The 25,536-nt window shown below is 27.5% G+C and overlaps 1 protein-coding gene across 1 annotated transcript; it reads left to right on the top strand.

Moving 5' to 3' along the window:
• Nucleotides 1-1,683: 1,683 nt before the first annotated feature.
• On the top strand, nucleotides 1,684-24,578 carry LOC135922914 (exportin-2-like). The gene is made up of 23 exons (XM_065457440.1): nucleotides 1,684-1,801; nucleotides 1,843-1,985; nucleotides 2,029-2,130; nucleotides 2,172-2,317; nucleotides 2,370-2,460; nucleotides 2,587-2,694; nucleotides 2,774-2,866; nucleotides 5,520-5,687; nucleotides 6,061-6,310; nucleotides 9,511-9,704; nucleotides 10,117-10,267; nucleotides 10,357-10,579; nucleotides 10,914-11,017; nucleotides 12,197-12,294; nucleotides 13,137-13,275; nucleotides 13,558-13,790; nucleotides 14,854-14,951; nucleotides 22,093-22,178; nucleotides 22,459-22,540; nucleotides 23,173-23,319; nucleotides 23,669-23,830; nucleotides 23,964-24,126; nucleotides 24,317-24,578. Exons 1-23 carry the CDS (start codon nucleotides 1,717-1,719, stop codon nucleotides 24,398-24,400), a joined length of 3,150 nt encoding a protein of 1,049 aa, XP_065313512.1. The 5' UTR covers nucleotides 1,684-1,716; the 3' UTR covers nucleotides 24,401-24,578.
• The last annotated feature ends 958 nt before the right edge of the window (nucleotides 24,579-25,536 follow it).

Genomic DNA, 25,536 nt, shown 5'->3' on the forward strand with positions numbered 1-25,536 from the left:
CATAGCCTTGATTCCTTTCTTTTTTCTAGGAATATCTATTCTGATGCAATCTTGCTCAGTATATTTTTTCCCAATCTCTTTCTAGTCAATTTCTCTAACAATAACCTTGCTGATGTGCATTCAAGGTTGGCCACTCTTTTAACCGATCGAATCTCAGGGCTTAAACGATCTCTTTTGCGTAACATCCTTATATACTCCTACACTACGGGTCCATGCTGTCTAGTAATTTCATCACCTGGTATAACTTTGGAATTCTTGATCTTCTAAAGATCATTCCTCCTGGTCAGACAATAATCAACTATGGTTAAATGAGGCCCACTTTCATAGGCGTAGCCAGGAGGGGGAACAAGGGGAAATCCCCCCCCTTCAGAAATTTATCACTTTTTGTAAATATCATCTTTAGCTAATAAAAAATATCCCCCTTAGTTCTCCCCCCACTCCCTGACCCTCAAATATGTATGCATATATTTTAAATAATTATTTTAAAAAAAGAATGTAAAAGTTGATATTTTTTATAAAACTATTCATCATAATTTATAGATTTTTGGGAAAATAAATTTATAAACATATAAAATGAACCAAAAATGTTTTTTAATAAATGGAATATAGGCCAAGGATAAGTCTTAAGACAGAAGTGAAATGTATTATAATTATTAATAATAGATCTATAAAATTACTAAATAATATAATATATCAAATATAATTTTTTATAAAGTGAGTAATTTTAATTAATTTATCTTAATAAACGTAAAATATAATTATAAAACTATTGATAAAATTAAATCATAAATTAAAAAAAATATTAAAGCACAATATAAACAGTGGAATCAAGTATTTTTACCAATATAGCGAATTATATATATTACAGAAAACTATAAAATATTGATAGGACATCAGAAAATATCTTTTAAAGACATTGTGGGATGAATAATATGAAGATTAAATTTATATATACTTAAATAAAATAGATGGCGTTAAATAATTGTATGCATATTGTTGCTATATTTAATATCAAGAGCATTGATGTAAATTTTGTCAGATTATTAACTGTAATATATTACCTAACTTTCAAATATGTCTATAAAAGTGTAATTTTACCTAGTATTTTATAACTAATTCTATATAATAGAGTAAAATCAACTATATGTCTACTTACTTATTACAAATATTTCTTATAATTGTTTGGAATAAATTATTACCATGCTTTTATATTAAGGTATATACAATACAAGTAATTTATTATATTTTTATTTTATATAAACTAATAAAAATATATTTCATATTTGTTCCAGGCTTATTTTTTTTATTAAAATTTGTAAAAATATTTTATGACTATATATAGATTAAAGTAACCCGGCCGAAGGCCGGGGGGTGTATCACAATCTTCTAAATATGTGCATCTATATCAAACATAAAAATTCGATTATTCAAATAAATCTTAGGTTATGCTAATATTAAAGAATTAATTTTTATAGTAAATTTTAGTCTAATGCGAAATAAATAAAAAATGAGTTAACATTATCAAATTTCTATTTATTTTAATTGTTTATTAGCTTCTTTTTTTATTCAATATTAGTAATATAATAATAATCTGGATTATTTTGAGGTTAGTCGTTATATTGGTTATATGTAACAATTTATTGAAGATTTATACCTAAATCCTATCTGTAAAAATACCCATCTATCTATTAGCTTATATTCAAAATAAAAAATTTTATGGAAATTAATGAAGCAAATATTCAGCTATTGGCTTCGCAATTAAGAGAAACATTACACCCAGATTTTAATAAAAGAAAATCTGGTTTGTTTAGTATTTCTCTTTTTTTTAATTTTTTATTACAGCAGAAAATTTTTTGCAATCTTTTGAGGGCAATGCTGGATATTCTCTATTATTATTGGCATTAGTTGCTAAAGCGGATGCAGATATGGTCATTCGTTTAAGTGCAGCAATAGCTTTCAAAAATTTAGTAAAAAAACATTGGAAAGTATAAAATATATGTTAAATGACTATTTTAAAATCATTTCTAGGATGAATATAATGAATCTATACTACAAGAATCTGATCGCTTATTAATTAAAGATCAAATTGTTAATTTGATGACCAATATGCCTGAATCTATTCAAAAACAAGTTATTCTGATTTTAAATGAGTATAATTTATATCTTTCCAGTTGGGTGATACTATTAGTATAATTGGTAAAGAAGATTTTCCAGATAAATGGCCTAATTTATTAAACAATATGGTTGACAAATTTAGAACTGGGGATTTTAAAATGATCAATGGTGTTTTGCAAACAGCACAATCAATATTTCAAAGGTATGATTTTAAGAATTATTTTTTGAAATATATTTTTTGCTTATAATTAAAGATATAGACATGAATTCAAATCTGATGTTTTATGGACTGAAATTAAATTTGTCTTAAAGAATTTCGCCTTTCCCCTTACTGAATTATTTAAGGTAATATTTCTTTTATATTCGTATTAGGTTTGCAAATAATTAATGTTAGTTATTATAATATATTACTTTTTATTGGTTTTCATGACTAATATTATAACATTTCTGTGTATATTTTATTGCTACCAGGCTACTATGGCTCTACTTCAGCAATACTCAACTGATGTAAATGCTTTGAATGTTATCATTCATTCCTTAACACTGATAAGTGAAATATTTTACAGTTTAAATTATCAAGTAATTATTTTGATTCAATGAAAAATTTGTTTGTGATACCACTATATTAATATATATATTTCATTTTAAAATTGTTAAGGATTTGCCTGAATTTTTTGAAGATAACATAGCTGTTTGGATGGACAACTTCCTGACTCTTCTTACCCTAGAAAATAAATCCCTGACAAATAATGTATATTTCTTAATTAACAAGATTTTAATTTTATTTAATTCTGTAACAAAGATATATTATATGTTAACTTTATAAGAATTTTTTAAATTTGATCTGTCTGAGGGTTAACTTTACATCCAAATTTATTAGCATTATTTATTAATTAATAATGAGGTTAGATAATTGGAAGCATATCTATTTTTTAGAAGCTAATCCAATTTTTACTTCTGTTATGCAAAACTATATTCATTTATAAGATGAACCTGTCATTTTATTTATTGTATTTTGTTTATACTTTTTTGATTTAAAAAGTGAGGGAGATTTTAATTTTTTTTGTGGAATATTTTTTTATTGAAAACTGCATTCATTATTACATTATTTACGATTTTATAAACAAACTTTTTGGTTTTTAAAATAAAAAGGATATGCTCAAAATATTTTAAATTTAAGTTTATCCCCATTAATGGAAATACACTTGTATTTTTTTTGTAAAATTAAATTTAGAAATAACTTTAAAAATCATTCACGTTTTTTGAAAACTATAGCTCCCTATATAGGCAGATTCAAGTCTTATTTGATTTAACTTAGTTTGGGACTTGGACAGACATTTTATCGGATTCAGTTGGGTTTGGACATTGATTTTAAAATTTATTTTGGACTAGGCTTGGACCTCAACACAAAATATTAAATTATTATGTTTACGTAATGTTTTTATGAATATTATTTTGAGGCATAATAAACAAACAATTGTTTATTATCCATCTTATAATTTTTCCAACTCAATAGTATTGGATGTGAACATATTTACATTTTTAAAAAAATGGGTCTTTGGGAATAAAAAAATATTTGAATCAGCTTAGTTGGTCAGAAAAAAATATTTTAAAATTTTTTTCTTGGATCATGTTGAACCTGGAAATATTGTTAAAATGAATAGCTCTATTATCAACCTATCTAAATATTTTTCATATACTTATTTCTACAATTGCGAAATGAAAGGGTGTAATTATATAGCAATTTGTTTAGCGTTGTTTAAAAGTCACTTTTGAAAAAATAATTAAGGGAATATAACTAGTTTCATTGCAAATTCCTTTTATAAATTATTTATATATAATTCATCATATTTAATATATATTTTTTTATTATTATTATAAGAAAGAAGTGTGATTTACAAACTTTAATCGAAGGAAATTAAAAATACAATTTAAATAAAGAAATAATTGTAACTGAAAAAAAAAACACAAACTATATAGTTATTTGTTTCTAAAAAAAAATTGCCATAATATAGTACTATTAATTTACACTTGATAACGAATATTTAAAACAATTTAGTAAAATTTTTATTTGATTTCAACAAGAAACAAAATTGGCGTCTAAAAGGGTGGGACCGGCAAGAGACAAAAAATTTCGAGCCAATTACATCAACAGGAATGAAAGCATTTTGCCAACCTAACCCCCCCAAAAAAAATTTGGATCATGACCTACCCGACCCAATATAAGATTGCTTCTATTTTTTTGACCAAACCCGATCAAAATGTTTATAATAAGAAATAACTTAAAATGTACTAAATTATAAAATTTATATACAATCAGATCATGGTTTATTTGGCATTTAATTAATATCAAAGTTTGTTGGGTGAGTTATTGGTTTGGGCCATTTTGGGAAATCGTCATATAAAGATTATTGAATGAGATCTATAAATTAAATATTAAAGCAATTAGTGACCTTAACAATACTGTTTAATAAGTGTAACGGCTCGATTTTTTTAAAAACGGTTAATATTTTAGCGAAACTATTAACGAAATATCGAGGCTTGTATCTTATAAGCATTTCTATCCTTTCTATACCAGCAAAATCTCCAGACTTGGTTAATAATTCTTGGCTAAAATATATTGGGTTACCCGTTGAAAATTGAGCCGTTTAACAACATTACATTTAATTTAACAAATGTATTTATTTCGAAATTTTATTTTTGGGAATCATCTTGGTTAGATTAATTTTTCCAATCTTTAGATTGATACTATCTTATATTTGTATTATATTATATTCTAATATAATATTTTTTATTTTATTAAACTTTAAAAAAAAGAAAAGAAGTGTTGTTTTTTTATATAATAGTAGTTACGTTCAAAGTATTGTGTAATGCGTTATGTTTTACTTGATAAAGTTAACGCGTCATTTGGCACCACCTTGCCAATTATAGTCAATAATAATAATATTTAGATCTTTGTGCCGATTGTCCTATGAAGGGGTTTTAGGAATTCATTTTTTTTTGTTGTCTTTTCTAAAGTCATTATTAGGATTTTTCTCCTTCGACTTAATAAATGCCTTATTGAGTTCGATGTATTGACATGTATGGAAAAATAATTTTGTAGTTATCATTATCCTCAACCTTTTTTTTCTCTCTAACCATTATAGTTGAGTAATTGTTATATTTTTTTACTATCACTTTGACCTCAGGGTTTTTCTTTAAAAAAAATGGTGTCCCAGTTACTGGAGATTATTGTTTAAAAAAATATATAATAAAACAAACCTTGTCCAAACCGTTTTGGAGTTTAAAAAACGCTTAATCTGATCTGCGATATTTTTTTTAAAAAATATTTATATCTTATTATGTATTCCATATTTATTTAATTAATAATGAATAAATACCTTAAAAAATACACCAAAATGTAGTCAGAAGAAACGCCGGGCATTTTGGACGTTTTAAAATCGAAAATATGCGAAATAGCGACTCTTTACGCCCAAAAATACGACGAAGAATTTGACAAATACGTTCCACCATATTTCAAAGCTATTTGGACCATATTGACCCCGTTGCCCAATCAACCCAAATATGATTTGGTATATTAAATAATTATCCTTTTTTGTTCATAAATCCGACAACTCATTCATACGCTCTAGTAAAGTCCTCATAGAAGGATAAAAAGAAGGTGTTAGACACTTGTATTAATACAAACTTTGTGATAAATTGTCATTAAATGGATCCTTATATATATTATTTGCACAAATATAAATAACAAATAATCTTATTATAACAATTGATTTACTCTCATTTTTTATTTGGGTTGGGTCAGGAAAATTTCTTTCTTTCCTACAGGTCGAATCGGGTCGGAAAAAAAAATTTTGTCTAGTCGATTTTTTGTTTTGTAAACCACGAAAATAATAATATTTTTTTTAAAAAAATCACCTGATCCAATTAAATTTTTTTTTTAAGTTGGTAGTTTCCGGTTTTGAATACTTGTCGGTGGTTATAAGGAAATGCGAAAATCTTCAGACCTGGTTCGACCTCGACCAAAATAACGCTAACGTTTCTCTCGCCGGTAACGATCAAGCTTGGAAGAACAATTTTTGCCAAACAATTTGCTCCTCCCTGATCGTGCCCAATCTCTGGCTGCGCACCAGCGATTCCGAGAATTTCGAGGACAATCCGTTCGAATACATAAGATTCGATCTTGAATCCTCAGGTTATTTTCTTCTTTAAATACTATAACTCATACACTTTTATATAAATATATTCATGAGGCTATTATATCTCACCTGTCAAATTTTGGCACACCCACTAGGGTTATTTATATATATAATTGCTATTTAAAAATTAGGAACCAAGAAAGACCATATTTTATTAAATCTAATTAATAAAATAAACTATTCGTATATATTATATTTCACTATCTTATTTTTGAATAATTATAACCTCCTCTAGGAATAAATTGAGCCCACAACGTACTGAACAGCATCTATTGTTGGCGAGAAGTTGTGTTTACCGAATTGCGAGTATTTAGAGCTTAGTTTTGGGACCTGGGCTAAAAATGGGAGCGGTTATGGATATTTTTTTTGAAAAGTTAGTTCTATTTCCGGTTCCTAAATTTAACAACACGATTCCGAAGGTTCCGGTTCTAAATTTTGGTTACGTTTTCCTTCTCAGGAATACCGACGTCGTTCGAATGTGCTTCTTTCATTATATTAATTTGTTCCTAAGATGGAAATGTCTTACAAATCCGCTCGTTACTTTTTATAAATGTATTACATTTTTCGCCATAACTCCCACTATATTTATTTTAAGCATAGCTGATATTGGGCTGACTCATACAATTTGACGCTTTTCAAATTTTTTTTTTACCATCTAATATTATTGGATCAAATAACTTCAATATTCATTACAATAAATTATCCTCAATAAGAGGAAAGTTGACGGGGAAAACACTTATTATGGGAAAAACTAATTGTACCAAAATTAATATAACTGTGAAAAAAATTGTTCTAATCTTAGCCATACCCGCCTGCTTTAGAGGACATTATTGTAAAAAAAAATATGAATATTATTCGAGTGTGATTATTTACCATTATGATGAATGTCTATCATTTATAAAAATTAATTTTTAAAATTAGATATTATAATATTTAAAGCGAAATTTTATTTATTTATTAATAGTGACTTTGAAAAACGGGGAACGTTTAAACCCTTCCCCCCCCCCTCACCATTTTTATCAAATAAAAATTCATAGTACCTCTGCCTCAACGCGGCAGGTGATTCACAACGTCTTTAGACGGTTAATGGAGGTTTAAAAAGGTTCATTGGTAATTGGGATAGGATTAGATCTCCGTCTCCTCGACGGTTGGTTGATTTCAGAAAGGTCATCATCGTAAACATGCTCCATTACCTTCTATGAGCACAACGATTTATGAATATCTCATATATTAATAATGTCGAGCTGGATGATCATCGATTATGTGAATGCGCTTTTCGTTAGTAGATATTTCCAAACTTTGACCACCATATCTCTTACTACGCAATCAGAGTTGTTAAAGTATCTAGATACTGTATCTAGATATAAAAATGTAGTATCTGTATCTGTATCAAGATAGATTTTTTAGAAAGGTATCTGTATCTAGATATTTTTTTAGAGGTATCTGTATCTGTTTTTAGATACTTTTTAAGATACATTTTATATACCCCTTTTTTTATTTTAAATAAAAATATTTGACTGTAAAATTTATTTTATTTCATATGAGCTTATGAAATAAATAAATATATATATTATATATTAATATTTATTAATACTATAATAAAGAATTATATATACATAAAATATTAAAACTTATATATAAATATTCATTAATTTAAATATTATGTCCGAGTTTATCAATAAACTATACAAATTTTAATATTACAATATGGAAATGGTAAATTTTATTTTATAACTAAATTTTTAAGTTTATATATTTATTTAGATCTATATCGATGAAGAAGAGGAAGCAACAAGTTCTATTGCTTTACCATGGCCAAATTGAGCATATTTTAAAATAATATCTCAAAACAAAGAAAACAATTAATTCTCTGATGGTAAAAGGTTTGCCGTGTCTACCTAAAAATACAAAAATATCCGTCAGTATGACTTCAACGTGCAATATCATGAAGCACATAAGGGTATAGATATTATATATTTAAAATTCTAATTAAAGTTTTAGGAGAAAATATCCAACCTTGTTAACAAAAATAAAAAAGGGGAAGGAAAATAAAATACTAAAGAAAATATTGGCAAGGCTCATCCTCCAATAATATTTTTGCTAAAAGACCTTTGACTTTAACTCAAGGCACTTTAGATGATTTAATTATTGCTTTTATTATAGATGGCATGCAGCCATTATAAAAGAAAACAATTGATACAAAGATTAGCTGGTGAATTATCAAAGTCATCAACTGACTGCAAGCAAATAACCTGCCCAAAAAAACAAATAATTTAATTTCAGATTTTTTTCAGTAGCCTACAGCAGATATAATTTCTAATAATGATTTAAATTTTGATAATCAACAAATTTTAAATAACTTTTTCAAAAATAAATGTAGAGATTTTAGCATTTTTAAAGAACTGATATAAAATTGTTATTTATTAAATATAACACTACAATTCCTTCAAGCGCCCCTGTGGAAAGACTATTTAGTGTTGCTAAAAATGTCTTCACAGATAAACGAGGATGCCTAAATGATCAAAATTTTGAAAATATTTTATTACTGAAATCTAATAATTATTTAATCATATATTTTCATATATTATATTAAAATTATAATTTTGGTTATATTCTGATAAATGTTATATTGCGTCAATAAATTTTTAGCTCATTTCATGAATTTTCACAATATAATATTAATTTAGGTTCATGCAAACCTATAAGAGCATAAAAAAAATGTATCTGTATACAGATACATTTAAAAATTGTATCTGTATCTTGATAACTTTTTAGACGCTGCATCTGTATCTAGATAACTTTTGAGACTATGTATCTGTATCTGTATCTAGATCCATTTAAAAAGTATCTTTTAACAACTCTGCTCGCAATAGAAGATAATTTGGGAGATATTTTGTTTTCTTTTTTCCCATTTAACAGAACATAAGTTATTTTCGAAATTTTTTTTTAATCCATCTTGAAAAGAACTTCCTCGAGGTTAGTTCGGAAATGAATAGTCTTTTGTTTTGCACATATTTACTATTATTTTCTTTTCAAAAAAAAAATATATATATTTAAGTATTGTTCACGTTTTATTGACATTTCTTGCAGATTATTTTTATAAAAAGATAAGAGGAAAGTCATGAAATAGAATTAACATTTTTTTTGGATGATCGAAATTTTTAAACATATAATTTTCTTCTATGATTTAAATAAGACGTCGGAACGCGACGCAAAGCAGCGTCGGATTTAATCAAATCTTTGAAAACGAGATTTACTCCTGTCCCCTTACCCATCAATCAAATTACGCTGCCCGCCCATCAAGACGATATGTTTAGAACCTTCGTCGCCTACGGGCAAACCCTACTGGCTAGGTACTACGTAGATAGGAGCAAGGAGTGGAAATGCAAAGTAATTTTTTTTAATGCTGAGCTGAGACTGTCTATAGTCCTTTAGGTTTAATAAGAGTTTCGAATGGATCGTATTTCATTTTTTTTGTAATCAGCTGATATTAAAAAAATATAACTTTTCTCATAGCGTAAAAGAAACACCAATTTAATTCCTAGATTGTGAAAAGGTCGTGTTTAAAAAGTTAAGCAAAGATGGCCGGGCTATCTATATGATCCAAAAATTAAACCATTTTTTTTAATGCTTTCTCAAATTTACAAAAAAATGTTACATCACGTACATTCACATGTAATATAATTTGTTATATTGTAAGGTAGTTTACGAGAATTACAAAATATCCACACTAGACTAGTTTATTATATAAATAAAACAAAAATACATTTGAATCGAAAAAAAAACATAAATGCAATAATAGGACTTGGCTTTGTATCTGTTTAATTGCATATCGCCACCGCCTCCCCTTCTAAATCAAGGTGCGCTTGACGATCAAAAGATTTCGCGAGAGGATGTCATCAAATTTCTTGGTACCGAGATACTGCCCGAAATCGCTGAGGGAATCAACACAAGTTTTAACCTTTTTATCTAAACTGGTTGCTTCAAAACTGTCACTCATAAAATTTTATTATGTCTATTATATTTTTTTTTCTTTTTACAGAAGACGAGGGCTTAATCATAGTCAAGGCTGATTGCATAAAATTCTTGATTCTATATCGAAACGCTCTAGCCTGCGATCAGGTCATACTGACCAACTGTGCCAGACACATTGTACAACACTTTTTACTCCACCCATCCATAGTCATCCATTCCTATTCGGCTATATTCCTAGAGCGATTATTGTTGTCCAATCAAAAAATCACGTTTAATAATTCACGAACACTGTAAGAAAGAAAAAATTATAATTAGTTTATCAATTTTTTTATCCCTTGCTTGAAATTATAACGATTCCTTATTTTTAAAAAAAACAAATAAATTATGTAAGTAGGTAGATAGAACAAAATGTTTTTTAACGAAGCCTTCTCCTTGAAGATATATTACTTTAAAATGATACGTTCCTAAATCAACGAGAATCCTTAGGATATTAATAAAATTTCCCCTTTTTTGGATAGGATCAGATTTATAATTAATTTATTATTTGAAAAAATATATATTGATTATTTGAAAAAATATATATTGATATTTTTTTTATTTGTATTTTTTGATTTATTTAATCAGACTTAATCCCGAAAGCATTAAAGATTTGATCCCGCAAATTATAGAAAATATTTTCGCATCGATGTCCTACAAAAATTCAACCGAAAACGAATATTTGATGAAAGGTTTTTTTTTGTAAAAAAAAAATTAATCATAGTAATTCTTTTTTAGAGAGTAGTTACTTACTCTAACATTAACTAGTTTTCTATAAAAAAAATATATAATTGGAAAACTATACAAAAACAGTCGCATTTTACAGTGTCTACCAGTTAGCTGTAATGTGTGGCCAATTCAGCACGACGGATGACAGAGTTTTATAATCAATTTTCTGAATTTGGCACAAAATTTTGAAGGATCATAAAATTGAAAATTTTAGGGAGAATTAAATTTTAACAATCTTGTTTGAGCATTTCAAACTGTCGATGATAGGTGAGATGTTAAATAAGTAAGCTAATTTGTGATCTGGCTTATACATTTCATTCTCCCTAATGTCTGTAGGGGATATTTCTAAGCACAAATTAAATTAAAATTTTACCCTAGTAGTATAAATAAATATACAACTTTATTAAATTTTATTTGTCTTCTAAGGTGGAGCCTAATAAGATTAAACACTCAAATTAAAATTATCAAAAATGATATCCAGTGTGTAGGCAAATTATTCAACTTATGAAAAATATTTCCAAGTTTGGATCCTATAAACCCACCCCAATTAGCTAAATATTTCAATATGCTTCCTTAGCCCCTGCCATCATTTTAATTTACTTTTCTCATTTGTTTTACCCGTATCGTTTAGTAAAGAATTAATTGACCCAAAAACTATAACACCCTCACAACCATTCTGTTTTAAAAAATAAAAATAAAATAAAGGCGGGTTGGGAAATATTATATTAAGTAATATAACAAGCTACTGGAAAAGGTTAGCCCTTTGCTAAATTTTAATCAATTCTAAGTCCCACATACCCACTCTCAAAATTTAGATCCGCTCCGCCCTTCGATTAATTATTACTATTACAGTTAAATTTTTGATTAGCTTTCACTAATCCCTGATAGTTATGATTCCTTGAGAGTTTACTAACATGTAAGCCTGAAGATTTTGCATATAGCTGGCAGAAAGGCTTGGACATCTTATTTGCCTAATTTCGATGCCTAACTTAATATTATTTTTGCCAAAATCTTAATCGGGTCGTTTCGAAAAATCAACCCAATCGGACTTTTTAACAACACCTGTATAAAAGATAGGGGGGGGGGGAATCTATATAAAGACAATTTCGTTCTAAAATTATAATTATTTTTTTTTTAAAAAGCTTTGATGAGGTGCGTATCGACACTTAAGGCTCACATCGGACCTCTCGTTTCCGCCATAGTCGCTAAATTAACCGAAATTCTCGCGCGAATTAGCAAGGTAAACTCATAATATTATACTATACACATATATGTATATATTGGTGGCTGAATTATTGGGCCGTTTTACCCGATTGAAATTTCTCTTGAGAATAAGCTAGAAAATTAACTGTATCTAACAACTACCAACCCTTTCTCCCACATGGATGTTTAATCCAATCGCCATCTTTATTATGTTTAAATTGTTTCCCCTGTCACCATAATATCGAAAATCATGAGACATCTGAGAAATAAGTAAAGTGAGTTTTATTGGCCCTCGAAAATGGAGAAGCGATCTGGCACTCAAGGTGAGATTTATTTATGATGTCATTCATTTGACATAATTCGTACAAATTTTATTTAATCAAAACCTTTACTTTCTATAATTTAAATACGTATACCAGGGCTTAGGACTGGCCTGCTGGTCTCTGATATGTTTAAATTTACAAATCCACTGTGAGGGTTCTATGTGACTAACGACCCTCAAATCGTGGATTTTTTACCTCAGCCAGTTTTTTTTATAACCTAGGGAATGAACCGAAAGATTTCTCAGAAAATGTATTCAGCACTAGGGATGAAAATTAATTATTCTCTAATTCTTCTGTATCCTATATTTTTCCTCATACATGTAAAAACTTGGTATTAACATAGTTATCTAAAATAAATATAGTGATGCTGAAAAACCCTACTGGACCTGAAAAGGCTTTCGCGCCACGTGATCAGATTATGAAAAGGTGGCAAGATATTTTAAGAAGACGTAATATTAAAATACAAGTGTCCAAAACATAATCTTTTTGGCACATTTTTGTTAAAATAATTTTATCAAGAGCTTATTTTTATGATTTAAAAAAATATATATATAAGAATCCTAGCAAACCCTATTTTAATCACTACCTATTCGAAACATTGTGCATAGCCATTCAAGCATCGCCAACCGCTATACCCAATTATCAACAAGGTCTTTTTATCGTGTTCCAAGATATCCTCAAGAATGAAGTCCAAGGTTTTTTTTAAACTCTTTTATAATTATAATCAAAAAAAAAATGAATATGTTTAAAATATATAATTTAAATTATGTCCTAAGAAAATTAGCACGAATACATAATATAACTGAATACGTGCCTAATTTTAACAGATAGATATTGTTATATCTAGAATAATTTCTTGTGCATGTTGATGTTGAGAAGTAACGAACAGACTTTTATATGTTTAATCACTTTTTCGCTAAGGTTCTTGCCATTATATCATTTTTTGATACATTTTAAAAAAATATTTATGTGCAAAGAATTCGTTCCTTACGTATTTCAAGAGCTAGCGGCCCTCATAGAGAATTCTCCCGATTCTTCCCATCCGGCTGTCAATCAAACTCCTTCTATCGATTACGTCCACGATTTGCTTCCCAGCATATTAGTGCCCAGTTTATGGGACAAGCAGGGCAATATTCCGGCACTCGTCAGGCTCCTGCAAGCTTTTCTCTTCAAATATCGTTCTAGAATAGGGGAAGACCCCTCCAAAATCGTAATTAACAAAATTATATTTATACAATAGTATGTAGTAAAAATGATAAAAGTTTCAAATGTGTAATTCTTAAAATTGTAGATACATTTAAGATATTTTTTATAATTATAATCATGCGTGCGAGGTGTGCAATGCATAATGGCAAGCAATTGAAAATATATTTGTTAATTAAAACTCATCTATATACTTTCGACCACTCTGGTATGTAGACATTGTATTTTCAGGGATATGAGATTCTAATTTGATGACTCCTGTGCATTAGATAAAGCTAAATGCTTAATAACTTGATTATTAATGTGTTTAGGTTGGGATTCAGCAATGATTCCTGTTCCGTAGATGAAGCTTAAAATTATATAGTTTGATTATCTCCTGAGGCAAGTATGGATCGATTAAAAGGTAATTTGCAATGAACCCCGTCACCATGGTCTTGATAATATCCTATTCAGTTTTGGGGATGCCAATGATTAAATATTAATGAATTTTTGCTATTACATGTATTAAAATGAGCATTCTCATTATTATGCTTCCCTATAAAAAAAATAACAATGCATAATCAAACTAGCGAACTTTTTTTGTCTCATCCAATGACAGAACTCATTAATTGAAATATAACCCTATAAGCCCTATGAATAAGCAAGATCTTTGACTTCATATAACCAAAGAGTCCTTAATTTGAGTTAGAACTTTGATTCCCCATAAAGCCAGCCCTTCTTTTCACTAAAAATAGTCTGTTGATAAGTTGTTTGATAAGGATTCCAAGAGAGTCCTTCTGTTATTAACCGATATAATGGGCTCAATGGTTAAATGTAGGAATTACTCTTCCATTAATATAGATCTTATGCAAGGTTGGGCAAAAATTATTCGGTTTTATTAAATTTGTGAATTAATGTTAATTTTAGGTAAATTGGTTCCTAATTTCCGTTCGGCATTTTGAATAAGCAAATTTTGCTACCCTGGATTGTATAAGCCAACAATTCATTACTTAATTATTTACTGTCGATTGACAAATTTATTTCTTAATTAAATTTTATATATATATATAATTAAAATTATTTATTTTTAGTCGGCGATATTAGGCGTGTTTCAGAAGCTTCTCTCATCCAAAGTCAACGATCACCATGGCCTAAAACTCATTCAATACGTATTTCAATATATTTCAAGGTAAAGATTTTAATCAGATTTGCGAAATGGTTTTAAAATTTTTGGGAAAAAAATTAAAAATCGATGCTATGCTGATTTTTAAAAACAAACTCCTCGAAAATTAAATGAGACATTGAAACTTAATCTAATCAGTTGCATAAACTCATTCCTAAGCCGATATCAGTCCATTACTTATTTAAATTAAATATTAATAATGCCCCCCCCCCACGCCTCCCATCTAATAGCCATGTATATCTTCTTCACTATACCATGATTACGATTAGAATGGCTTTTTGTTATTTTCGTGAAAATTGAAAATAAAAGTCATAATCGATGATTAATTAGATTTAAATCAGACAAAACCCTTTGTTTGCCTGATAAACTTTTCATTACTTATTTGATTAAATATACTAATGTGGTAAATTAGTTGGTTTTACACGACCACAACCCTTGTTTTTGGTCGAAAAAATGAACCAAAACCAAAGCAACCAAATTGGTCGACCAAATCCATCGACCCGATTTATTTTATATAAGTAAAAACATTATATTATTTAATATTGAAATGAAATTTGTATTATTTTTTTTATTATATTATGAAAAATGGTTTGATGTCTTTTAATAAAAAAAATGTAATATAATATCATTTTAACAATAAATTTGTGATTTTCACGCCCAAAATTTTAAGCAATAGTTAATTTGATAAGAATTTTAAATTTTGTAAATAAATCTTTTTTGAGAAATTCTTTTGTGAATTTTAATATAAATAAACAATCTTTTAGATGAATGAAATATTTTATAGTTTTTTTTTATCATTTTTCTGAAATTATTTTTTAAGTATATTAAAAGTAGTTGTAATTTCTAAATAATCTATTAAGTATGCTTAAATAAAATTTCAGGGAAGATGCACCCTAGATAAGTGACAATTGTCATAATCATTCATTTAAAGTTTTTTGAGAGTACCGACCAGATAATAGACCCGAGCACCAATTATTTTATTTTATTGTGACAATTGTATTTTACATAGAGGACGAATATTTCAATATTAGCATAGAAATATTCATATTTAATATTAGATTTAGATTCCTTTTAAAAATATTGTTCCTTTCATCGACCCGAGCATGGACCGGATCACTTACTCCAAACAAAGCTATTATATTAGTTTATTGTAAATATTTTGCGCAATCATATTTTTATATATAGAGGACGAATATTTCAATATTAACATGAAAAATAATCATAATTATTTAATATTATATACCATTTTTAAAAAAATTGTTCTCTTCTTATAATCTATAAATTAAAAATTAGAGACCGAGTAATTCAATTCCTTATTAATTATTGATATCGAATTAGAAATAATTATCTTCTAAGACCGGGAAGAATTTATTATAGGAATTTATCGATTTTTAGATATTTATAATTCATATATCATCAAATGAGGGTATTATATCTTTTTTAATAATTTTTTTTGGGATCTCTAAAATTATAAAAATTGGCTAAGACTTAAACCGATTAGATGAGTAGGCTCAGTAGTTTACAGTTAAACAACGATATCTTTTGAGTTTTGATATTCATTTTTATTTATAGATAGGGGTCATTAAATTACAAATAAACAAAATATAGACATTATAATCACTTAACAAACCACGATATTTTTTTTAACAAAACAATTATTTCTTTTTTTAGGGATGTACCGATATTTTAAAATGGCATTCCCCATCGATGCAGGCTGACATCTGATAAATTAAAAATTTATCATTTTTCTAAAAAGAAATCTTTTAAAATCAATTGTATAATATATTTGTTTATTTAGATTAATTATTATGTAATAAGCGACGTCATTTTCCTTAAATATTAACCATAAAGATATGTAAAGAAAATAATTACTTTTAAATATTTTGATGCTTAGTTTATTTTTTAAAATAACCCCGGTCTCTCGTATTAGATTTTTATATTGAAACAATCTATGTTTTATATGATTAGATTAGCTTCAGCTTAGTTATTCCACACCTAGTCCCCATAAAAATAGATCTCATGCACACCATAAACTTGAATATAAAATTTATTAAAATATAACAACGACAATATTATGTAAATATTAAAAAATACATATTTATTAATATAATTATATTTATTTATATAATTCGTCTGATAAATTAAATATTTTGCCATCCCAAGACGATAGGGCAAGGCATTGTCTAAGCGTTTTCGATGACATCCGATTTCTCTTTTTAGTAACCGTATCTCCAGCTTGAGAGAAAACTCGCTCGCTGGGGACAGAGGTAGTTTGTTGAGCTAAAAAATCTCTCGCTATTTCAGAAAGGCACGGAAATCTTGACTGATTTCCTCTCCAGGACAAACTGGCTCTCCAAGATATTCTTCTATCTCGCTATCAAAAGGGCTCCCGCTAAGATTTTTATTTCTAGATGTCATAAAATAATTATTAGATTAGATATATCATTTAATTTTATACTTTTTTAATTCCTGCAAAAATAGATACAGATGTAAGATTGTTAAGATTTCTCTCATCATCGACAAATTTATAATTTGTCTCAGAGGTTGAATAAGTTTTAAATACATTTTTAAAATCAAAATAATCGATTGAGAAATCAATATTTTTGGGGATCAAGAATTTTTTTATCCTTGGGTCTAAAAAAGACCCGGCATAATTAGCGAAATTAGACATTATCGCCAAATAGTCATTACATTTAGTCAGCATATTAGATGCTGCTTTATTTATTATTTCATTTTTATTATTTGAAGCTTTTATTAAATTTTCATGAATATAATTTAAAAATAAAATTGTCACCCCTATTGTTGGCGAGTGTGAACTTATTTCACAAGTAATTTTATAAAACGGGGACAAAAATTCTTCAAGGTCTTTTAATAATTCACGTAATTCTTTATTTATGATGAACTTATTCCTGCCTTGAGATAGTTCACCTAACTTCACAATTTCATCGATGTTCTGTATTAAATAAATAAGGTATATAATGATATAAAATTTAATACTTTGTAAAAATAATACCTTATTTACAGCAGCTATCATTAGATAAGTGCTGTTCCAGCGTGTGGATACATCCAATGGAATTTTTGTACCATCACTAATCTTGGTGTACTCCTCCATCAATTTTGGAGAGGTATGCAGCTTGTTTATAAGCCTATGAATAACCTCTAATTTCTCAGATAAATAACATAAGCATTCTTGAACTATTAGATTTATAACATGCGCTAAGCAACGATGATTATATAGATTTCTTTTGTATAAAAGTTTTTAATCTTCTCTTAAGATATTAACACCACTAATAATATTTTTAGCGTTGTCATGAGTAATTGTTAAAATCTTTGAAGTAATTTCAAATTCATTAAAGCAATTTAATAACAAATCTGATCCTGTCCCATATGGGGAGGTGGGAACGAAACAATTGTAAGGAGCATATTGATCATTTTCCAATCACTTTTGATGTAATGAATTGTTATAGCAGTAGGTTATTGAATTTAGATTGGACCAGCAATCTGTAGTTACAGCAATATTCTTGATATGATGTAATTTTTTAATAATTATATCTTTGGGCGATTAGTTTCTAATTTTTTTTTATATAGTTGGCCTTGTCCATATTTTAAAACCATTATTGCAATAATACATCATTTCCTTAAAACTTTCATGTTCTATTGTTCTGAAAGGTATATTTGATAATATAAGATATCTTAATATTAGATGATTTAATTTTAAATTTTCGCTAATTGACGGTTTTCTTATTCCCGTCATCACATTCGGGGTTGTGATACTGACAGTAGATATTTCTGAAGGTTGAGATGTTCCTAAGTGTCTTTTTAAAATTAGCTAAAATTAAAATTTAGCAAAAATATAATTCATGGATTTCGTCAAATCGGTCAAAAAAGGCACATTTCAGCCGACCCCTTTAAAAATTATTAAAAATTAGTGGAATTACATTGTTAAATACAAAATTTTTTTTTAGCAAAATCATATGAAATTCTCAGAGTAGATTCTCTTCGGAATAGATTTAGTAAAATCACATTTATCAAGGAAATTAAAAACGCGCGATAAATTAGATCAGACCTACAGACCCAGTCTTAAACCCGGCACGGGTACACGGACCGGGCTTTATTTAAAGTTGCTGATAGTTTTTTTAAACTGGTTACTCTACTAGTTAAAGCAAAGCACTAATAGGAACTGATAAAGAAAGAAACATTTTAATAATTTTAACATTACTACTTCTAATTAATTGTTCAGCATCATGACAAAGCTAAAAATATTATTAGTGGTATTAATATCTTAAGAGAATATTTAAAGCTTTTATACAAAAGAAATCTATATAATCATCGTTGCTTAGCGCATGTTATAAATCTAATAGTTCAAGAATGCTTATGTTATTTATCTGACAAATTAGAGGTTATTCATAGGCTTATAAACAAGCTGCATACCTCTCCAAAATTAATGGAGGAGTACACCAAGATTAGTGATGGTACAAAAATTCCATTCGATGTATATCCACACGCTGGAACAGCACTTATCTAATGATAGCTGCTGTAAATAAGGTATTATTTTTACAAAGTATTAAATTTTATATCATTGTATACTTTATTTATTTAATACAGAACATCGATGCAATTGTGAAGTTAGGAGAATTATATCAACGCAGGAATAAGTTTATCATAAATAAAGATTTACGTGAATTATTAAAAGATCTAGAAGAATTTTTGTCCCCGTTTTATAAAATTACTTGTGAAATAAGTTCACACTCGCCAACTATGGGGATGGCTTATTTTTAAATTTTATTCGCGAAAATTTAATAACAGCTACCAAAAATAATAATGAAATAATAAATAAGGCAGCATCTGAAATGCTGACTAAATGTGATGACTATTTGGCGAAAATGTCTAATTTCGCCAATTATGCCGGGTCATTTTTAGACCCAAGGATAAGAAAATCCTTGATCCCCAAAAGTATTGATTTCCCAATCAATTAATTTGAAGATTTTAAAAATGTATTTAAAACTTATTCAACCTCGATGATGAGAGAAATCCTAACAATCTTACATCTCTTTTGCAGGAATTAAAAAAGTATATAATTATCTAATAATTATTTTATGACATCTAGAAAGAAAAATCTTAGCGGGAGTTCTTTTGAAAGCGAGATAGATGGATATCTAGGGGAGCCATTTGTCCGGAAGATGTTAATATTTTAGATAAGTGGAGAGGAAATCAGTCACGATTTCCGTGTCTTTCTGAAATGGCGAGAGATTTTTTGGCTCAAGAAACTACCTCTGTCCCCAGAGAGCGAGTTTTCTCTCAAGCTGGAGCTACGGTTACTAAAAAGAGAAGTTACATGTCATCGAAAACGCTAAGACAATGCTTGCCCTATCGTCTTGGGATGGCAAAATATTTAATTTATCAGACGAATTATATAAATAAATATAATTATATTAATAAATATGTATTTTTTAATATTTACATAATATTGTCGTTGTTATATTTTAATAAATTTTATATTCAAGTTTATGGTGTGCATGAGATCTATTTTTATGGGGACTAGGTGTGGAATAACTAAGCTGAAGCTAATCTAATCATATAAAACATAGATTGTTTCAATATAAAAATCTAATACGAGAGACCGGGGTTATTTTAAAAAATAAACTAAGCATCAAAATATTTAAAAGTAATTATTTTCTTTACATATCTTTATGGTTAATATTTAAGGAAAATGACGTCGCTTATTATATAATAATTAATCTAAATAAACAAATATATTATACAATTGATTTTAAAAGATTTCTTTTTAGAAAAATGATAAATTTTTAATTTATCAGATGTCAGCCTGCATCGATGGGGAATGCCATTTTAAAATATCGGTACATCCCTAAAAAAAGAAATAATTGTTTTGTTAAAAAAAATATCGTGGTTTGTTAAGTGATTATAATGTCTATATTTTGTTTATTTGTAATTTAATGACCCCTATCTATAAATAAAAATGAATATCAAAACTCAAAAGATATCGTTGTTTAACTGTAAACTACTGAGCCTACTCATCTAATCGGTTTAAGTCTTAGCCAATTTTTATAATTTTAGAGATCCCAAAAATTATTAAAAAAGATATAATACCCTCATTTGATGATATATGAATTATAAATATCTAAAAATCGATAAATTCCTATAATAAATTTTTCCCGGTCTTAGAAGATAATTATTTCTAATTCGATATCAATAATTAATAAGGAATTGAATTACTCGGTCTCTAATTTTTAATTTATAGATTATAAGAAGAGAACAATTTTTTTAAAAATGGTATATAATATTAAATAATTATGATTATTTTTCATGTTAATATTGAAATATTCGTCCTCTATATATAAAAATATGATTGCGCAAAATATTTACAATAAACTAATATAATAGCTTTGTTTGGAGTAAGTGATCCGGTCCATGCTCGGGTCGATGAAAGGAACAATATTTTTAAAAGGAATCTAAATCTAATATTAAATATGAATATTTCTATGCTAATATTGAAATATTCGTCCTCTATGTAAAATACAATTTAACAATAAAAAAATAATTGGTGCTCGGGTCTATTATCTGGTCGGTACTCTCAAAAAACTTTAAATTAACGATTATGACAATTGTCACTTATCCAGGGTACATATTGACTGAAGTTTTATTTTAATTTATTTTCAATATTAATTATTTCCAATTTGCGACAAAAAATTCAAAAAACTATAAAATATTTCCATTCATCTAAAAGATTGTATATTTATATTAAAATTCACAAAAGAATTTCTCAAAAAAGATTTATTTACAAAATTTAAAATTCTTATCAAATTAACTATTGCTTAAAATTTTGGGCGTGATAATCACAAATTTATTGTTAAAATGATACTATATTACATTTTTATTAAAAAAACATCAAACCATTTTTCATAATATAATAAAAAAAATAATATAAATTTCATTTCAATATTAAATAAATAAAAATATTAAATAATATCATGTTTTCACTTATATAAAATAAATCGGGTCGATGGATTTTGTCGACCAATTTGGTTGCTTTGGTTTTGGTTCATTTTTTCGACCAAAAACCAACCAAAATCTAGCTAATTCGACCCAACCAATCAATTTTACCACACTAAAATATGCTATATATTAGGGAGAAAATTAACCCGTACACCAAACAAATATTTTTTTTGCTATTCCAACGATTGCAAATGGCCAAGACCCCCAAATATTTAAAAGGTTTTTATTAGCTAATTTTATGACTACCATTTATTATTTTAAAGCTTTAGTAAAGTTGTTAAGATTGCCAAAAGCATTCGCTTAAATTATTAATATGCGAGGGGGAAGAGGGTTAAATTGGATTTTATTTTTGACGGATAAGGTATTTCATTGATAAAACCTGTGGCAACATAATAAGATAAAGTGCCCCTGTCACAAATGATGCCTCAAGGAAGAGATATTTTTTTAAATACTTATTCTAAAAAAAATTCTTTTTATCCTTTCTCTTCATTTATTTTAGGTCTTATCCTGTTCTTCTGTTTTTACGTGAACGAATTTGGCCCATCACAACTTTTCGGTGTCGTAGAGGAGATACAACCCAAGTCCCATTTACTTCTTATATACATTTTTTTTGTTAGAAACCAATTCCTCGAAACTTTAAAATGGGTTTCGCTTCTTTCGCTAATTTTAGCGAGGTTTCTAATTCCTAGATCCCCCCCCCCGTTCCGATGGTCCTTCTTCCAAGTTCTAAATTCAAAAGTCACTCATTTAATAGTTCGTAACCCGATCACTTTCATTCTTAGAAAAAGTAAATCTTTAAAAAAAATGTAATTGCTTATAACTAGTGTTGCTAAATTTTTCAAAATGGCGAGAGTAAGACTTTGACTAAATAATATTATGTTAAGCCGTGAGAATTTACAAATAAGATGTTTAGGCATTTCTGCCAGCTATGAGCAAAATATCTAGGCTTACATAATGTTATTTTGGTTACAATCTTACCCGAATCGGGCTTTTTAACAACACTTACTTATAACAGCTGGAAATCCGAAACTTTAATAACTGGAAACCACAACCTCTCTAAAGAAATTTTTTCCTGGAACTAGATCTTTTTAAGAGCTCAGGAACATTTAATTACTATTGTTTTACCACCATATTTGTTGATTATTATAATAAAATATTAAGCCTTTTTTTAAATTTTTTAAACGATATTTTTTTCACCGCACCCATTTTATAGTATGTTTAAGATGACGTTGGAAAAAATTATAGCGCCGAATTTGAATAGTTTAAATAAATACGAGGAAAAACGAATTTGCTCCTTGGCTCTCATCAAGATATTGACAGATTGTCCCGAATTTAAGATGCAACAGCATCCGGAATTATGGTAAAGCAACCTGTTATCATTTTCTCTTTATTTTCCAACTAAATCAGTAGTAAAATAATTGAAGTGGGTCAAAAAAATTTTTTTATAGAGTAGCCATTTGGGAATTGACTGCACTTATTTTTTGTTTTTGGATAGCTTTAGGTTTCTTAACGAATAATACACATTCATAATTTCATGACCTGATGTGTGAACATTCACTACTTTGGGCTTTAATGTGAGAAATTACCTAATAGTGTAAAATTTCCTAAATTAAAGCCTTTCTTGCCTCCTCATTTTATATAACATTCGCATTTGTATATAATATGGTATAAAGCTTATTTAATATAATACGATTACGTTAAAATGCAAGGTGCACCCTATTGGAAATGCTAGTGAAACTTCTGGAGGATCAAGAGGATATCACTAGCTCGGTTTCGAAACTTGACGAACCCTTGACCGAACAAGGGATAGGAGGAGGGGAATATTCTTCAGGCGATAATCTCTTGGATCCCCCACTCGACGAGGAATATAGGTAAATTTTTCTTTTCGTTTTTAATTTTATAAAATTACTTGTCATGTAAGATAAATTAAATTTGTACTCTTACCCTGTGTGAACCTAAGTTAAATGATTTATGCGTATTTTTTTAAAAAATTATCAAAATTAGGGCATCATTTTCTAGGCTTTTCTCTTTACCTGAATCCCTGGTAGGCGATAACACACCAAATTTAACTGTTGGTGGTAGCGCAACAAATCTTAAAAAGGGGGAAACCAAAGCATTTTTAGCTAATCAGCTCAATAATATGGCAAAACAAATACCTATGGGACAGGTTTAATATACGAAATAAAATATATATAGATTAAAAAATTATACTATATCCAACAAATACGAATAAACTATTCAAAGATAAGCTGATACACAGCTTAAATTTTGTTAATTTTCAGGCTTTTATTAAAGTTTTTTTTTAAATAAGCATTTTAAATACATAATAATTTTTTGAAAAAAATAATAAAACTTAGATGAACGATGTAATGTCGAAGATGGAACCAAAAACCAAGCTGATTTTGATTGAATATATGAAGAATTGCAATTTAACTTTATGAAGTCCTGATTAATCTTTAATCGGAAATTATAAAAAAAAATCAAGTTTGTAAACCTTATTTGTTTGAAGAGAACGAAAAAAATCTAATCTATATTAGAAATTGTTTTTTAAACATGTATTATTGTAAAAAAGGATGTATTATAATTATAAATAAATTTATTTGTGTATTGATTTTGATACATGACGGAAATTGTATTTGACTATAATTTCTTAATGAATTTTCTGGAAATAAAGGATCAAAATGAATAAAGACTTATTTTATTGCGTATGTTTCTAATGCTTTTTTAAAAAATTAATCCAAATATTTTTACAATAATTATTCGAGGGATATTCCGACTTTCTTAAATATTATATTGGTTTGTAATGTTCATTTTTTGTAAAAGACCTCAAAACAAATATTCGAATATGAATAATGGCGTATTTGACAATCACGAATAATCAGTTATTCCATATAAAAAAAATTTAACTAATATTTTTGAAAATTGTATTTTGAAACTAATTCATGACTTCTTTTCTCTTAACGATATCGTTGCATTTAGAAATTATAAATGAGGTCAATTATTGCTACTATCCACTTTTTTGGTATGTATACTTCGATGTCAGCAATAAAAATGTTAAAATAATTTAGAATAATTCATTTGCATTATCATGATGTTATCTGCTATCTAAAGGAATATTTTTTTAAAAAAAAATAGGCCCTTGGAAAAAGTTATTTTATAAAAATGGATACAAACCACTATAAATCTCAGCCAACGATATATATAAAGTATGTTATTTTATGTGGTTTCAGTAATATCCACAAATAATTTGGATCATAATAGGCCCTTGGAAAAAGTTATTTTATAAAAATGGATACAAACCACTATAAATCTCAGCCAACGATATATATAAAGTATGTTATTTTATGTGGTTTCAGTAATATCCACAAATAATTTGGATCATATATTTAGAAAGTATAGTTTTAAGTTTGATAATTTTATTCTTAACTTCGGAATAATCAAAAATATTTACCTATATATAATTATTATAATTTTTATTTACATAATATAAGTCAAGATTTGAAAATATGAGTCAATTAGGTATTTTTAAAAAAAAAAATAAGGCTAATTTAAAATAATTTGTTATAAATCCCAACCT

Source organism: Gordionus sp. m RMFG-2023, chromosome 1 (genome assembly GCF_954871325.1).
Source record: "Gordionus sp. m RMFG-2023 chromosome 1, tfGorSpeb1-WG-v2, whole genome shotgun sequence".
In the NCBI taxonomy this organism is placed as follows: Eukaryota; Metazoa; Nematomorpha; class Gordioida; order Chordodea; family Parachordodidae; genus Gordionus; species Gordionus sp. m RMFG-2023.

Bases quoted from the DNA above. Each gene is read 5' to 3' on its own strand.
- LOC135922914 (XM_065457440.1), top strand. From the start codon at position 1,717: ATGGAAATTAATGAAGCAAATATTCAGCTATTGGCTTCGCAATTAAGA. The intron at 1,986-2,028 runs GTATAAAATATA...AATCATTTCTAG, and splicing joins TAGTAAAAAAACATTGGAAA to GATGAATATAATGAATCTAT. The intron at 22,179-22,458 runs GTTTTTATTAGC...CATTTATTTTAG, and splicing joins GACCCCCAAATATTTAAAAG to GTCTTATCCTGTTCTTCTGT.